Consider the following 16,230-nt stretch of genomic DNA (forward strand, 5'->3'; position numbering starts at 1 on the left):
CACCCTTGCCAAAACTCTCTCTTGTACCAGACCCGGGCCAGCCAGCTGTATGTGCAAAGGCACAAAGAGGGGGCTGCAAGTGCAATTGACTCAATGTGCCTGGAGCATAAGATTATGCCAGTTTTCCTACTTTTCTTTTCATCCTATGGTGCTGTGACTTGATCAAATTAACTGACATTGTTGAGGATTAGGTGACAAGGATTGTCCTGGGGTACACAGAGCTATGGGACAGAAGCTATGTTCTATCTTCAGGGACATTAACACAAGTTAAATAGAAACGCAAGGTGACTTAGAAGCAGCTCAAAAACTGTAGCAGCAGGTGTCACAGGCAGGACATATTGATCCACCTTGTGCCAACTGCACAGTCAATAGTGAGATCTAGGTGTTGAGAGAAGGAAGAAATAAATTTGGCTTCACAGGAGGAATCTGAGCTGATGGTGAAAGTTCAGATTCTTGGCACCAAGTCACTTAAGAGTTACCTTCCTCCAAGGTAGACCGTGCTTTCTCCAAGCCACCAAAAGCCCAAAAGCCCGCTGCTGAGACTGTAGGTTTCAGGAGTTAAGGAGAACAAGCCTGAGAATTTCCTGGTGGGTTTAGCCAACAATCACAGATCCTTCCGTCAGATAGTTTGGGAAAAGCTAAAGCTGTCCTGTTAATTTTGAATGTAGCCCAAGTTTATTTTTCATGCTTTCAAAAGATTTTCTTATAAACCCTTTGTCAGCTAGCTATTGCTACATAACAAATCATCCTAAAACCAAGTGGTTTAAAACAGCTATTTTATATGCTCATGAGTCTGTAATCTGGGGTGGGGTCACCTAGGCAGTTCTTCAGCTGGTCTCACCAGGGGTGACTCCTGGGACTGCCATCACCAACTGGAGACCTGCACGGGACTAGCTGATTCAAGCTGTCCTCACTCGCGTGGTCAGTGCCTCATCTGAGGTGGCCAAGCACCAGGGGCTGGATGCTTCCCCGTCCCTGTTGCCCATCTGGTAGTTCTGACCTCTTGTGTGGTAGTTTCTAAGAAAAGACAAGGGCAGACGCTGCCAGGCCGGTTAAGGCCTCAGCCTGAAAATGGCACAGTGTGACTTCTGCCACCCTGTACAGGTCAAAGCCAGTCCCAAGGCCAGCCCGATTCAGTGGGAGGGGGAGTGGACACCACCTCTTGCTGGGGAGAATGGCACACACGTACAGGGATGGGAGAGATTTTCAGTGGCCATCCCTGCGCCCGAACCACAGCTCCCTGGGTTTCATTTTCGCTGTCTCTGTACACAGATTTTAGCTCATGTATGATTCATCCCATGTTACCTCATTTAACCTTTCCAACAAACCCTTAAAGGGAACATGGCCTCCATTTTATGATGAGAAAACTGAGGCTCAGAGCTGTCAAACGGTTGTCTGCTGTCACAGCGGAGCCAGGAGTCAGATGGGACTGCTGCAAGAGCTGGGGAGTGTCACCTTACACTCTGCCTTCCCCCGGGATGAGGGTCAGTGCTCTTCCCCCAGGAGGCCCGGCGGGAGCCCACTAACTACCGAACCATTTCTTAATGAGCTCCCATGAGGCACTGGGAGGACATTATGTAAATTAAAGTAAAATGGACAGCTCCGTAGATGATTATTTTCATTATTTTAAAAATCTAAGGGTCTCTATAACAGGCTTTATAAACTCATAAGAGGTATTCATTTAAGGATGCAGTACTTTTTACTCGAATTTTGTCTAGCCAAAGATCAAGTCATTGATGCTGTTTCTCCAAATATAGTTTGATAATCATTCACTTTCTGTCTTTTCACTTATTTTGCTTTGGATGAGATAAAAGATTGCTGCTTCTGGAGAGAGAATAAACACTTTTTCCTAGAGAAAAGGAGTATTTTGGAAAATATACCTCCCCCGTTTTTATTGGATGATTAAAGAAAAATAATCCAAGGTCCACTTTATGTTTGTCACCCAGTGGGTAAAAAAGGCACAGGCCGACAGCAGAGGGATTGGTCTTTGGAAATTCACTTTGAACCAGGAGAGCCGATTCTGTGATGCTGTAGGACACCTCAGTTCCAAGCAGGTAGATGCTGGTGGATAATGAGGAAATCTGTCTGCCCTTTGAGGACTGCTTCTAGTGAACATTTGAGACTTGGCTGCCTTTTCATCAGCTCTTCAGTAGCCACTTACCTCAGTGTCCAAAAGAGAAAATTCTGACATATTAATTTTAATGTGCGCATTTGATCCAGTGCTTGAGATAAATATAACCCTGTGGAGTACGGAGGTTTAATGGGAAATGGTTGGCATTCTTTCTTGGTAAAGGCATGGGGAAAGGAGAGAGAGACAGGAGATGGGGAGAGGGGGAGAGGGAGGGAGGAGAGAGAGAGAGAGAGAGAGAGAGGCGCAAACAGCAGTGAGGAGGACAAAGACGGAGATAAGCAAGGCTTCACGGCAGCCTTGCCTTGAGAACTTGACACTTGCCAGACCCCAGCCAGCATGGTTGTCCTGAATCCAGTGACTTTGGGAATTTATCTTCAGCTTTCCTTCCGCTTTATCGTGTCTCAGCCTACTTTCATCAACAGCGTCCTCCCCATTTCAGCAGGTAAATGATGACCACAACTTTCCTCTCTTCCATCTGTCGGGGGCAGGGGGAGGAAGGAAGATTGTTTTGCAACGTGCCCTGATATTTTCCCCATTCTGCTCTCGGAGGAGGGAGACTGGAGGGAGACAGCCACCCCAGCAGCTTCCTGTCACCCGAGCTGTCTCTGAAGCTCCCTCTGTCCTTGTTCCAAACAGCCCCCACCCAGCTGCTCAAAGCCAGAGACCCTTTTAAAAATGACTTCTGCCTCTCCCACTTCTCCCCATTTGCTGCATGATTTCATTTTGACTGGGAATTGTAGTGAGCTTAAGAAAGGCACAGAGGAGTACAAGTGAGAGAGAAAGGAGTCCCAGACGTTTCTATGAATACATCCCTCACCCCTTCCAAAGGGGGCTTGATGCAAGGGGGATGTTGTGGAGCAAACACCGCTCTGCTGAGCTCGGGCACTGTGCACCGCCAGGACCATCCCACTAGAGGAAAGGGGAGTCCAGTGATGCTCCCATGGGCCAGGGCCCTTTGGAGGGATCTAGCAAGAACCACTGATCCTCCAGCCCAGTCTGCTTTCCTGTTGTGCTTTCTTCCTATGGTGAGAATTCTAATCTAAATAAGGCAGCTGGAGGTCCTGGGAGATGGGAGCTTCCTGGGGAGAGGTGGAGGCTTCCAGAGTGACAGCCTGGCCTGGAGTGGGCTGTGTCTGTCGGGCGGAGGGCTGGGTGATTTGGGGGCAGGGGGCTTTTCATGCCAGCCTGCCAGACATCTCTGAGGGCACCAGGCACCAGGCACCAGGTTGCCCTTGTCCCGTCTGACCCAGAGCAGGGGAAGTATTGTGTTACTGGCAGGGCCTACTTAAACCTTTCTGAGGAAACTCAAATGTTTCCAGAGGGCTTGAGGGAGGCAGGCAGACCCCAGGCTTGCTGCCTGTCCCCACATAGCCCCCCTCCATTCACCTCTGCCACCCCACCCCTGGCTTCCCCCCTCTCCCTCAGCAAAAGCAGTTTCAGTCATGCCCTCCAACTTGAGTCTCATACATACTTTCATGGAGGCAGAAATTTTACTCTCACGGCCTTTGCTGAAAACACAGGTCCTCAGAGAGGGCATACCTCTGAGTCCAGCCCCCAACCTCTCTCTGTCTCTAAGCCCAGCGCAGCAGCATGCTGTGCTCCCAGCACTGCCAGTGTCTGAGGGCCCTGAGGAAGTGCCTCGGAGAAGGGCTGATCACAAAGATGTGAGGAGCTGAAGGGGGGTGGAGGGGCACGGGGGGGGGGGGCGATTTGGGGAGAATACTGGGGAGTGAGGAGTAGGCAGGAAAGGTGAATGGTTGTGTCACGAGGGCTGTGTGACAGTATGCCCCCACAGATTCCACATGAGAGCACAACACTTCTGGGAGCTAGTGGGTCATTATTCTTCTACTTGATGGGGAAGCTTGGTAGTTAATTTGGTCTAAATCAGTGGGCTCTTAACTTCATTTGGGCTAGAGAGTCCTTTGAGAATCTGCTGAAGGCTCGGGACTTAAGGAAACTCTGTCTTCTAGTTCTAGCTCTGCCTCTGGTGGGCTCTGACTTCTGGGAGACAGTCAGCATTAGACTATAAGCACTATGTGGGCAGGGACTGTCTTGTACATTATCACTGTTTCCCCAGGGTCAGAATAGTGCCCGGCACTCAATAGGTGCTTGGTAAATGTTTTTTTTTTTTTAAGATTTTTTTTATTTATTTATTTGAGAGAGAGAGAGAATGAGAGAGAGAGAAAGCACATGAGATGGGGGGAGGTCAGGGGGAGAAGCAGACTCCCTGCCGAGCAGGGAGCCCGATGTGGGACTCGATCCAGGGACTCCAGGATCATGACCTGAGCCGAAGGCAGTCGCTTAACCAACTGAGCCACCCAGGTGCCCCTTGGTAAATGTTTGATGAATGAATGAGTGAATGAAGGAATAACTTTTCTCATCTGTAGATTGGGGCTTGCCTTCATTTTGTATCACATAATTTAGATAGAGCCAAATGGCTACTAAGTTCTGAAAGCTAGAGAGAAAAGAACCTCTGATTTTTTTCCCCCAAACTCCTTGCCCTAGAGAGACCCCCGGTATAGCTTAGACATCTCTTAGGTTGGACTTTGTATAGATTATAGCAGTCAGGGTAACAGCAGGAAAAAGAAGCACTTCAGATGAAAAGACTTGAATGAAGGGACCACTTTAGAGGTGTGAGTGGGGTTAAGGGAACCAATGAAGAAAGTTGAGGAATCAGCAACCTTGGGAAGTCTTTACCACTCTTGTGCTTGAAAAGGCAAGAGGAAGAAATGGGGAAATTGATGCCAAGAAGATTTGGAACCTTAGAGGAGGGGCCGGTGAGCTGGAGCTATGACCACAGAGGACTCAAGGGAGAAAGTAGAGAAGAAATACCCCAACCTCTCTCCTTCAGTCCAACCACCTCTTGGCAGTGCCTTCCACTGGCCAAACCCAGCCCAAAGCCAGAGGACAGGGGAGCCTCTGGATGCAGTCCATGGGGGTCAGCTTCTGGGGTACAGAGTGAGGGGGAGGGGTGGGAATGTGGAATCACTAGCTCACACAGCCACTGGCCTTTCCTGAGGAACTTCTAAATCCAGATCTTCTGCTTGTGACTGTGGTCCTTAGGCATTTGGTAAAACAATGGGGTAGACTTAGGGAGAATCACTAAGGAGGTAACAGCTCAGCAGAGCAAAAATTACCTGCTTCCCCCTGAAGAGTCTCTTAGCTTTGTTCCCTCATTTAGTTGCCATGGCTTCTTCATAGCACGGTTCAGAAACAAACTTATGCCCTGAAATGGCAACTGTTTTGTGACACAGGACAACTTTAATCCTTTGAAAATATTTTCCAATAATTTGAGGTGAAGTATTCTATGTTCAGAAATTTATAAATTCTTACTCTCAAAGAAGACAAGCCCGGTGCTTATAGAAATCAGGGCGACCCGCCATACCCTAGTGAGTGCCTACTATGTGCCTGGCCCTATGCTAAAGGCTACAGAGGACACAGAGATGAGTCGGATCCTGCCTCTGCCCTGGGGAATCTGTGGTCGTCTACTGCTGAAACACAGGCAGCATGTGCTAATTGGCCCAGGGAGAGCATGATGGAGGAAGAGCTCTTATAGGCTTGTAGAGCAGTACTTTCCTTCATAGCTGAGCCAGTCCTTCACTCTCTTCAGGAAGGACTGGATTCTAGCAACTCCAGACACAGCACCAGCTATCTAGGTCAGAGGTTCATTACCTGGCAACCTCCACTGATGGGTCCCGCAGGAGAACCACGGAAGAGAGCAAAAAGACTCAAAGAGGCCAAGAGTGATGATAGAAATCCCAGCACTAAAGCACATGCATTTGATATACAGGAAACCAGCTCAGGCCCTTACTCCAAATCTACTAACTGTTACTTTAGACAGCATTCTAGCAGACTTGCATAGCAGGTTTCTAGAAGGGTGGTAAATTAGGCGCAGCACATTAGACTGGGAAGAGTGAGTTCCTGCTTACAATGGACACCATGACCACCACCACCACAACAAAAAAAAACCAGCTGACAAAACTGATTATAAGAAAAATGACAAATAAGCAGAGAATAATTCTGAGATCAAAAAGAATAGTAGACTGGAATTATTTTGGAATTATTTCTAGAGCCCCTGTTCTGTAGGTAACACCATTGACTTACAGCACATTAATTGTTTTTCACTATATGAGCACGAATGACCCAGTGAAGACTGAATTGTGTGCACTTAATTTTGCTTAAGAAGGCAGATAAGTGTCAGCTATATTTTAGAATGATTTCTATTGAACATGGCCCTAATATTTAAAATCTATGGAGCTGTAACTTTGGTATTGTTTTGACTATCGCTGAGTAGTGAACCATCCTGACACTCAGTGGCTTAAACAACAATCATTTATCATCGAAGTTCATGTGTTTGTGAGCCAACTATGGTCAGCTGATCTAGCCTGGGTTTGGCAGGCCCTGGCTGGGCTCACTATGGGTCTGTGGATTGACTCAGCTCCAAGATCCATTCACAGATGTAGCTCAGTGGTTGTACAATTTCTAGAATGTGGTGGCACGGACCCAAGGACAGTATTTATAGAAGGGCAGACCTTCCACACACTTTGATTTATATAATTCTCATAGCACCTTTGGGATGTGTGTGGCATGACTCCCACTTTTCAGCTGAGGAAACGAAGGCTCAGAGAGGTTAAGTGACTTACTCAAGATCATAGAGCTAGGGGTGCCTGGGTGGCTCAGTCGGTTGGGCGACTGCCTTCGGCTCAGGTCATGATCCTGGAGTCCCGGGATCAAGTCCCGCATTGGGCTCCCTGCTCGGCAGGGAGTCTGCTTCTCCCTCTGACCCTCCCCCCTCTCGTGCTCTCTCTCTCTCTCATGCTTTCTCTCAAATAAATAAATAAAATCTTTAAAAAAAAAAAAAGATCACAGAGCTAACACAAAATGGGGAGATCTGGAGACTGGAATCCTACCCTCTGACTTTAAGTCCAGGGCTTTTACCAAGGTAGACCAATGTGTCCATGGACAAACAGTGATATTAGTTCCTCAGGTCCTGCAGACTGCCTTTCTGCCCGTCAGGAACTCTCCTCTAGGTTCTTTATTCCCTGCTCCCGCCTCCCTTCTCCTCAGCATTTCAACGCCCAAAGCTCTTAGCAAGAGATTGAAGATTACCTTATACTAAAGTGTGTAGGACCAGCCAGGGTATGACTTTATCTCTCTTTTGAAGGTGTTTGCATTTTAACAGGCACTCAAACTAAAGGATGCTCTAATAAAATGAGCTTCAACCAAGGTGCTGTGGGGGAGGAGACCTCCTGGAGCCAGGGGAATAGCACTACACAGACATTTTCTTCAGACACTCTGAGCCAACCTACCCTAGGCCCACCACAGGGACATGTGGCATCCCTTTTCCAATACAGGGTTTCCCAGCTAGGCAGGAGCTCCCCAGATGATGTTTGGGTCTAAGCCTCACAGACCAGATGATAAGAAGACCCAAATGTAGTCCGATAGAATGAGATCATGTGGAAAGATGTGAATACTGTCTGGGCACCAGAATCTTCTGTTGGCTGCTGAGATAGGAGCCAGAGCAGGGGTTTTGTGGCCGAAAAGACCTGATGTCCAGCTCTGCACTTCCCTGCCTGGAAGCCAGCCAGGTCACCACTTGGGAACCATTCATGTTCTGGACAGTAGATTATGGGCCATTTATTTGTGTCTGATCCTGATCAGCCACTGTTTAATGTTCCATAATGCACTTCTAGCCATCTCCTCTGATTTAGCTTTTCCTATTTCCTCTGCATAATCCAATCAGAGAGGGCTCTTAAATTAGAGGGCTCTCCATGGGGGCTGGCCTCCTGCTTGGCCTCCTCCCAAGCCTCTGAATAAAGCTGTGGGTTCAGCTGCAGCTCAGATAGAGAGAGCTGGGTGTGAGATGGGAGGCTGTCCCTTCTGATATCCAGGGCCGGACCTCTCTGCGTCACCATCCGCCACACTCACTTCTGCTTCCCCCAGATTTACAACCACACAAAAACAGCATAGCTCCAGAATGAATAGAAAGCCCTCAGGCTTCAGTGAGTCACCAAATAAGCTGGCGTCCCATCTTCTTGAAATGTAGTTCACATTGTAAACACCTACTCATATTACTCTTTAATTAGTACGAATTAGCCCCCAACCTCTTGTTTTGCAAACCATTTTCACAGCTACATTTGTATTTGCTCTTCACAACAGTCCATACTGGGGGTGGGGGGTCCTGGGTTTGAATCCTGATTGAGTTGGTCATGAGCTGAGGTGATTGCAGGGAAGTCACTTCACTGCAGTGAGCTTCAAATTCCTCATCTGTCAAATGGGTGTCAAAGTCTGTCTCACAGAATGGCTAGAAGTATTCATTCAACAAACACTTAGTAAGTGCCAACTGCGTATCTGGAACTGGGATGAAGCCGTGAGCAAACAAGCAGATGGACCCTGTGGAGTCCTGTGATCACCCTGAGAAGAACTTGGCCAGGCCAGCCAGCTGGGCCCCAGGGGGGAATAAAAGACATCTGCCACACAGATGGAGCTCACAGAGCAGCCCAAGGACCAAAGCCAGGCTCCATGTTTGGCTATGGTCACACTTCATGTGGTAGATGTTGTAGTGCTTCAAAAAAAGGAATTTTTTTCATTGCCTTAGTTGCTAACATTTAAAATAGAGTGATTTAACATTTAAAAAAATGTTTCTGATGTCTCTTAAAAAACAACAGACTCTTGATAAGTGGGACAACCTGGCAGTCCTGACCCACAAGCCATATTCTGATATGACAAGGACTGTTTGGAATGCAGTGCTGGCTGACTGCTCAGTCCCAGCTCCTCAGATCCCCACTGCGCCCTCTTGTCTTAACGCCTGGTCTACTTTCCTTAACATCTACCTGTCTAGCCCCATCTGGGCATGTGACTTTTTGGTGTCTGGGGCCAGAACCTCTGCTGGGTTGGACTCTGCCTCCTCCTCCTCAGAAGCCTTGGGTTATTTTTCCAGAATTCCCAAGCTCTGCAGAGCTCAGTTTGAACGTCAGTGTTTTAGATCGGCGATTCTCAAACTATAGCGCTGGTTCTCAGCCCTGGCTAGACCTTAGAATCACTTGGGATATTTTACAGAAGCCCAGTGACCAGGCTGAACAAACCAATTGAATCACTCTCTGGGTCAAGTGCTCCGGCATTGACGGTGTTTAAAGCTCTCCAGGTGGTCTAATGGCTAGCTGTGGTTAACCACCAAACTGTAGCCAGCGTCAGCATCACCTGCAGGGCTCGCTGAAACCCAGACCACTGGACCCCACCTCTGGAATTTCTGAGTCTGTAGCTCTGGGGTCGGGCCCAAGCGTTTGCTTTTCTACTAAGATCCCAGGTGCTGCTGATGCTACGGGTCCAGGGACCACACTTTGAGAATCACTGCCCACGTTTGCCCCGGAGCCACTGTGTTAGTTTCCTATGGCCCCTGGAACGAACCAAACCACCCCAAAGACGGTGCCTTAAACATTTATTCTCTTACGGTTCTGGAGGTCAGAACTCAAGGTGTTGGCAAGGCTGTGCTTCCTTCATAGGCTTTCTGGCAAAGCGTCTTGTCTTTTCTAGTTTTAAGCTATGTTCATTGCAGTCTTTGGTTCCTGGCCCCTTTCTCCATCTTCAAAACCAGTAGCATAGCATCTTAATTCAGTGGTCATATTGCCTTCTTCTGTGTCAAGTCTTTTGCCTCTCTCTCTTTCTTTTTTTTTTTTTAAAGATTTTATTTATTTATTTAGAGAGAGCGCATGAACAGAGGGAGGGACCGAGGGAGAGGGAGAGAGAGAATCTTATGCAGGCTCCACACACAGCACAGAGCCGGACTCGGGGCTCGATCTCATGACCCTGAGATCATGACCTGAACTGAAACCAAGAGTCAGATGCTTACCCAACTGAGCCACCCAGGCACCCCCTTCTGCCTCTCTCTTAAAAGGCCACTTGTGATCATATTTAAGGCCCATCGACTTGATCTCCCCATCATAAACTTCTTAATGTCATCCCATCTGCAGAGTTCCTTTTGCCATATAACGTAACACTTACAGGCTCCAGGGATCGGTCTGGACCTCTTTGGGGGACTGTTATTCAGTCTCCCATAGTTACCTTTCCACTGGGGAAAGTGTCCCATGACTCTTCTTTCTGTGGCATCAGAATAAAAGGCACAGGCATGTGTACTGTCTTCATTTGGGTTCCTTCCTAGAGCAGACCCTGAGACAAGGATTTGGGTGTCAGTAGTTTATTTAGGCGGTGATCCCACTAGGGCATGGGGAAGTGAGATAGGGAAGGGCAGGCAGTCAGCATAGAGGGAGCTCATGAGCAGATTGCTGCTGTGGGCATCTGGGGTTCAGTTCTCCTGGGGGGAACAGGAGAGACAGAGAGACAGAGGACTGGGATATTTACCCACCAACTCCTAGGGACATGCTTGCCCCAAACAACTTTCACAGCTGGTGAAGCCCTCTGGCATAGTCACAGGTGTGTGTGGTAGGAGCTAGAAGCCCATAGGGCCTGAGGGATGCTTGGGCATCTGGGCAGGGAAGCAGCTGCGTCCACCATTGATCCTTTAAGAGAGTTATACTCATATGGCTATCTTGCATTGAGCACTTTCTCTTTGCTAGGCTCTTTACATATATGACTGCTAATCTTCACAACAATTTCACAAGCCAGTAGTACCCCCATTTTACCAAAGAGGAAAGTAACATTCAGGAAGGTGCAGTCACTTGGCTGAGGTCACACAGTGCCAGGGTCAAAATTCCAAATCAAAACTTACTGGCCCCCAAACCACTGTAGAGGCAGAATATTCTGGTGGTTTGGGGTAGGGCCTCTGGTGTCATGCTGCCAGGGTTCAAACCTTGTATTTTCTTTAGCTTTGTGATGTTGGGCAAACAAATTGCCTTTTCTGTGCCTCAGATTCCCCATATGTAAAATGTGGCCAAAAGCAGGATTTAACTCACAGAGGAGTTGTGAAGATGAAGTGGGCTAATTATGAACATAAGGTACTTAAAATAGTGTCTTGGTGTATAATGTATCATTATTTCTGTCATTATTTCCAGAACCTCACAGTGTCTGTACACATGCCAAGGGGTCATGATTTCCCCTAAGATGCATTTGTGTTAAAGGCAAAAATTTAAATACAACCCACACAATAACTTATTGCTTAAAATATCCAGTGAGTTAAGGCAAAAAAGAGGGGGCTCAGCTATTTTCCATTTTGCGTTTGTGAACTAGTCCCTAAAGCAGGAACATGTTGACCAGGGAAGAAGACTGTTCTCGTGGTGACCGGCTTTCCCAGATGGCTTTAAAAATACACCTGGCCCTATTCCATCTCCCAGCCCAGGAGCATGTAGCTCCATTCAAGCCCACACTTCTGTCTCCACAGCAACCAACATAAGCACAAGCGTGAGGCGTGTGTTGGGAGCTGGCAACAGCTGAAGGAGAGGCCTCATGGCCGCTGAGGGCTTTGCACCGTAAACCAGCTGGGGGCTGAACAAAGAGAGGAAAGCAAAGAAGGAAGGATGAATGTGAGCTGGACAGTCTACCTCCCTCCCAGGCCTGCCCACTCCTTTCCCCACTCATCCCGCCTTGCTGCTCACCTGGCCTTCTTGGTATCTTTCTGAGAAGTCTGGGGAAAGCCCCGGAGCTTTCCTGCTACAGCTCTAGTTCTCTCTGGGGACACATGCTCCAGGAGGGAAATTCCAGTGGTCTCAGGCCTAGCATGGGGCTTCTCAGGGACCCAGGAGGTGGGGGATGGGGTGACGATAGCCGTCCTACCCAGAGAGACCTATCTATCCGCCGGGGCTTCCTTACTTTACTGTGCCTGGGGGCTTGTTCAAATGTTTCAACTTGTCCCCTATAGGAAGTTCCCGTGGGGTGGATCATTATTGAAAGTTAGAACTGGGCTGCCCTTTCGTGCCCAAACAGAACTGGTTCGGTGTCTGAGGTCATCCATACTGGGGTGGACCTCACGGAGTAGCCCCGAAAAGGTTTCCAGATTCTCTGTGGTCATTCAGAAACCAAATTCTGAACTGTTGAGATTAGTGTTCAGGATTTGGGAGGCTCCAAGCAAGAACAACAGCCCTTTCCCCCTCCCAGTCCATCATTGTTAGAGCTGCATCAGCAAGGTCATTGTAGGGAAAATTAATAGTGGAAAAGAAGAGTGTCCTCTGTGTCCAGGGAGCATGAGGGCCCCAAGGGAGTGGTATCATTTTGGGTGGCACTCTCCTTCACTCTCCATGTCTGCCCATAGAAAGAGAGGAGTGGAAGGCTGAGCTGGCTATCTGGACAGTTTGGGTCCTAGAAATTCCCCAAAGTATGCAAGGGTACATGGGGTTTTTAAATTTTCTTCAATTACCTGAGGCAACTGCTCTGGCCTCTACTTTCTCTGCTGGGGAGCCCTGAAGGAGTGTGCCTGCCTAGCAGGCTTAGAGCTGGCCGCCATGGTGATTGCTGCTAAGGTTCTCTTGTTCGGGTCCAACCGGAAGGAGGTACGGGCACGTTTAAGTCAGTGGCTCTGGTAACTTGCCTGTTTACTGATGTTCTTAGAGAGACCTTGCAGCACGGTAATAAGGCCCTGAGGTAGATATTCAAGAAACGGGTTATTTCTCTGGACCTGCCACTAACTCCTAGGACACATGTGTAGTGTTGGACAAGCTATAGGCTCTCTGTGAGACTCCGTTTCCTCTTCTGTAAAATGAAGAGATCGACCAGATTTTAAAGCCGTAGACTTTCTCTGACTTTGTGGCTTATGAGTTGCTTGCTAATTTATGGAATGAACACCTACACAACAAAGGGGTTTTGGCACGTGTTTCTCTTGTGAGCACTGGCACCTGAGAAGCCATGGCATCTGCGTAAAGGGCATGGGGTTCATATTCAGATAGCTCTGGCCTTGAGTGACATTTTCATGACCCACTAGCTGAATGATCTTGGCCAAGTAGTCTTGGTTTAATATCTCAACTCCTCAGTTTCCACTTCTGTAAAACGGGAATTATAAGAGTACTTACCTGATTAGGTGGCAGTGAGGATTAAATGAGCTAATAGGTACAGGGCTTTGCACCTGGAACATGGTTAAGCTCACTTACTGGTGGCAACCATTATTCCAAATGGTGGTAAGAGGGTTGGAATCCAGGCTACTTGCCCCCTCCTAGGAGGCCTCATTTCTACTATAATCCCATCTGCTTTTATTGAGGCTGGGGAGAATTGCTCATAGTGCTGAAGAGTCCATTTCAGAATTCCCAGTTCCCATCTAAAGCCAGAGGCTGAGCAGGGGACATCTCAGTGCATGGCATGGCTTTAGAATTGGAAGTCTGGGCTCAGAGCCCTGCTCCAGGGTACCTTGAATGTCAGAGCCAGTTTTTCTCACCTGGAAACAGGGATGCAATGGAAGGTAATTTGAGGGGCTATTGGAGAATCAAAGGAGAAAGCATGCGAGGGCCTGGCTCTAAGCTGGTAGAGTATGTACTCAGGCATTGTTGTGCCTCGAGGGGCAACACTAGACCTGCTAGATGTGGGGAGCACAGGCTCATACCTGAGGACAGTGTCTTAGCGTACTGACTTCTCAGCAGAAAGGCCTGCCAATGGGCTGAGTCAATCACAGGCCTCCCTCCCTCCCCAGATGGAGGTGAGCTTTCTGGGAACTCCTGCAGGGCACTGCAGTCCTGAGAGTGTCCACCCTCTGGAAATTGTGCAATCCTGTGCGGAACCGAGCTGGTAAGACAAGCCACTCCCTGTATCCAATTTATCCCTGTGAGGAAAAGGGGCCCTCCGTCTATGTCGTGTCTGCCTTACATGGAATGAGTCTTGCCCCTTTCAAAATGGACAGAGGATGCCAAGTCATCAGGCCTGTTAGTGTGGGCCCTCCCAGGCAGTAAAAGGAAGATTATTAAGTATGAAATTTTCAAATAGAAGGCCAGAAAATGGTGGCTGATTTGACAAGATGCTCAATTTTCTGTATTTTATTAAGATTTTATTTATTTATTTGACACTGAGTGAGAGAGAGAGAGAGAGAGAGCCTGAGCAGGGGCAGAGGGAGAGGGAGAGGGAGAAGCAGGCTCCCCATGGAGCTGGGAGCCCGATGTGTGCTCGATCCCAGGACCCTGAGATCATGACCTGAGCTGAAGGCAGACACTTAACGACTGAGCCACCCAGGCGCCCCAAGATGCTCAATTTTCTGACCATATACCCATCTACCGCCACTTTGCATTTTGTTCAATTTTATTTTTCTAAATGGGGCGATAAAATCCACTTGAATTGATTCAGATTCTCTGTATTATTATTATTAGTAGTAGTATGTTTAAACCTGTCTCAGTCTCTAAATTATGACAATTACTTGAGATATATAATTTTTGATATACTTCCCATAAACAGAAGGACCAATATTTATTGCACATCTTACTATGTACTGGACTATTATATTGAAGAAGAAGATTCATAAGACTAACTCTAGGAGCCCGTAGTCTATTTGTAACATTTAAAATAACACAAATGAAATAATGAGTGAGGAGGGAAGTAGATCATCTTGTGGTGTCTCAGGCTGCACAAGTAGTTGGAATTTGTGTGAGAGCAGAGCAACTAAGACAAGGAGACAACTGATCCTGGTTCAAGTTATGAATCTGTCACTTACCTGGGCACTTCTGTGAGCCTCAGTTTACTTATCTGTCAAAGGGAGAAAACAATAATACTGAAGGTCGTTGTGGGCTAGTTCTTAGCACATAGTCAGTGTTCTGTGCAGATTACTTAATATGTTGCTCATTAATTTTTCAGGCTATGTAAAGGTAATTTAAAGAATGTTTTTGCTTTCTGCTTCAGGGGAAATGTCTTCCAAATGAAGGAATATTATGCAGCCATTGAAAGGAATGTAGGGGCGCCTGGATGGCTCAGTCAGTTAAACGTCTGCTTTCAGCTCAGGTCATGATCTCAGGGTCCTGGGATCCAGCCCCATGTCAGGCTCCCTGCTCAGTGGGGAATCTGCTTCTCCCTTTCCCCTTATCCCCCAGCTCGTGTTCTCTCTCTCTCTCACTCTATCTCAAATAAATAAATAAAATCTTAAAAAAAAGAAAGGAATGTAGATGCATTTTATGTAGTTATAGAGAATAATCTCGTAGAAATACTATGAAGAAACCAAGAAGGAGTAGCATATGTATAATTGTATATTTAAGTAACCCTTTGAGGATGAACAGGAATATATTATACCTACCTATCTGCTTATCTATGCATAAAATATTCCTGAAAGAATACACAGAAAACTAAATGATAATAAATAATTGAAATTGGGGACGCCTGGGTGGCTCGGTTGGTTAAGTGTCTGCCTTTGGCTCAGGTCATCATCCTGGGGTCCTGGGATCGAGTTCCGCATCGGGCTCCCTGCTCAGTAGGGGGCCTACTTCTCCCTCTGCCTGCCGCTTCCCCTGTTTGTCCTCTCTCTCTCTCTGACAAATAAATAAAATCTTAAAAATAATAATTGAAACTGGTACAGAAGCAGGAGAGTTTTCATTATGTTCACTTGACTTGGAATTTTGAATCACATGAATGTATTACCTATTCTAAACAATTAAACAAAATTCCACTTATGCACACAAAACAGAACCTCTTATCTGGAGCACACAGGATGGGATTTTTCTGTCTTGAGCTAGAATGTCACCATGGAAAAATGAAGGTGTGGAAACATAGTGGCTAGAAAAACAGGGTCTTTCCACTCGGACCCCATTGTCAGTGGGTGTTGGAAATAATCCACCCGTTGGGCCAGTGTAGCTGGGGGGTTTTGTCTCTGACCTATGGCCAGATCTCCCAAATAACTCTACAAACTTGGCCTTCCCTGTCAAGCTGTAGCAGAAGATTTAATAGTGCTCGCTGCTTCATGCTGGACACTATAATCAAATTCAGAGCTAAGGCGCAGCCAGTCTTGGGGAGGTTTCTTGATGTTCCCTTGGCTCCTAATAACATTGTCTCCTCCTTCCACTCTGCTTACCACATGCCATTTTGTCAAATTAGAACTTAAACTCAAAAAAACAGATGCCTTCCTTTAGATAAGGTCGAAAAATTCCCTTGTGGGAGGAAAAGGGGCTGGGTTGTCTCTTGAATCTATGCACAATCAAAGGAGTCATCTTTGATATATGACTTACTATAAAATAATGCCAAATATGAGAAGA

At 47.2% G+C, this 16,230-nt stretch overlaps 1 protein-coding gene across 7 annotated transcripts in view; it reads left to right on the top strand.

Moving 5' to 3' along the window:
- The window catches only part of COLQ (collagen like tail subunit of asymmetric acetylcholinesterase), an 83,088-nt gene that overhangs the window by 15,926 nt on the left and 50,932 nt on the right, over positions 1 to 16,230 (top strand). For 3 of the 7 annotated variants that reach the window (XM_027581753.1, XM_027581752.1, XM_027581757.1), the window contains exon 1: positions 2,468 to 2,573. The exons of 2 other annotated variants lie outside the window; for them this stretch is intronic. In XM_027581753.1, the coding sequence (XP_027437554.1) occupies positions 2,468 to 2,573 (106 nt within the window). Of the gene's footprint in view, positions 1 to 2,131; positions 2,574 to 11,525; positions 11,608 to 16,230 lie in introns of those variants that run through there. 2 more of the 7 variants (XM_027581751.1, XM_027581759.1) reach the window with 2 other exon arrangements.

This window comes from Zalophus californianus, chromosome 1, assembly GCF_009762305.2.
Source record: "Zalophus californianus isolate mZalCal1 chromosome 1, mZalCal1.pri.v2, whole genome shotgun sequence".
Classification (NCBI taxonomy): Eukaryota; Metazoa; Chordata; class Mammalia; order Carnivora; family Otariidae; genus Zalophus; species Zalophus californianus.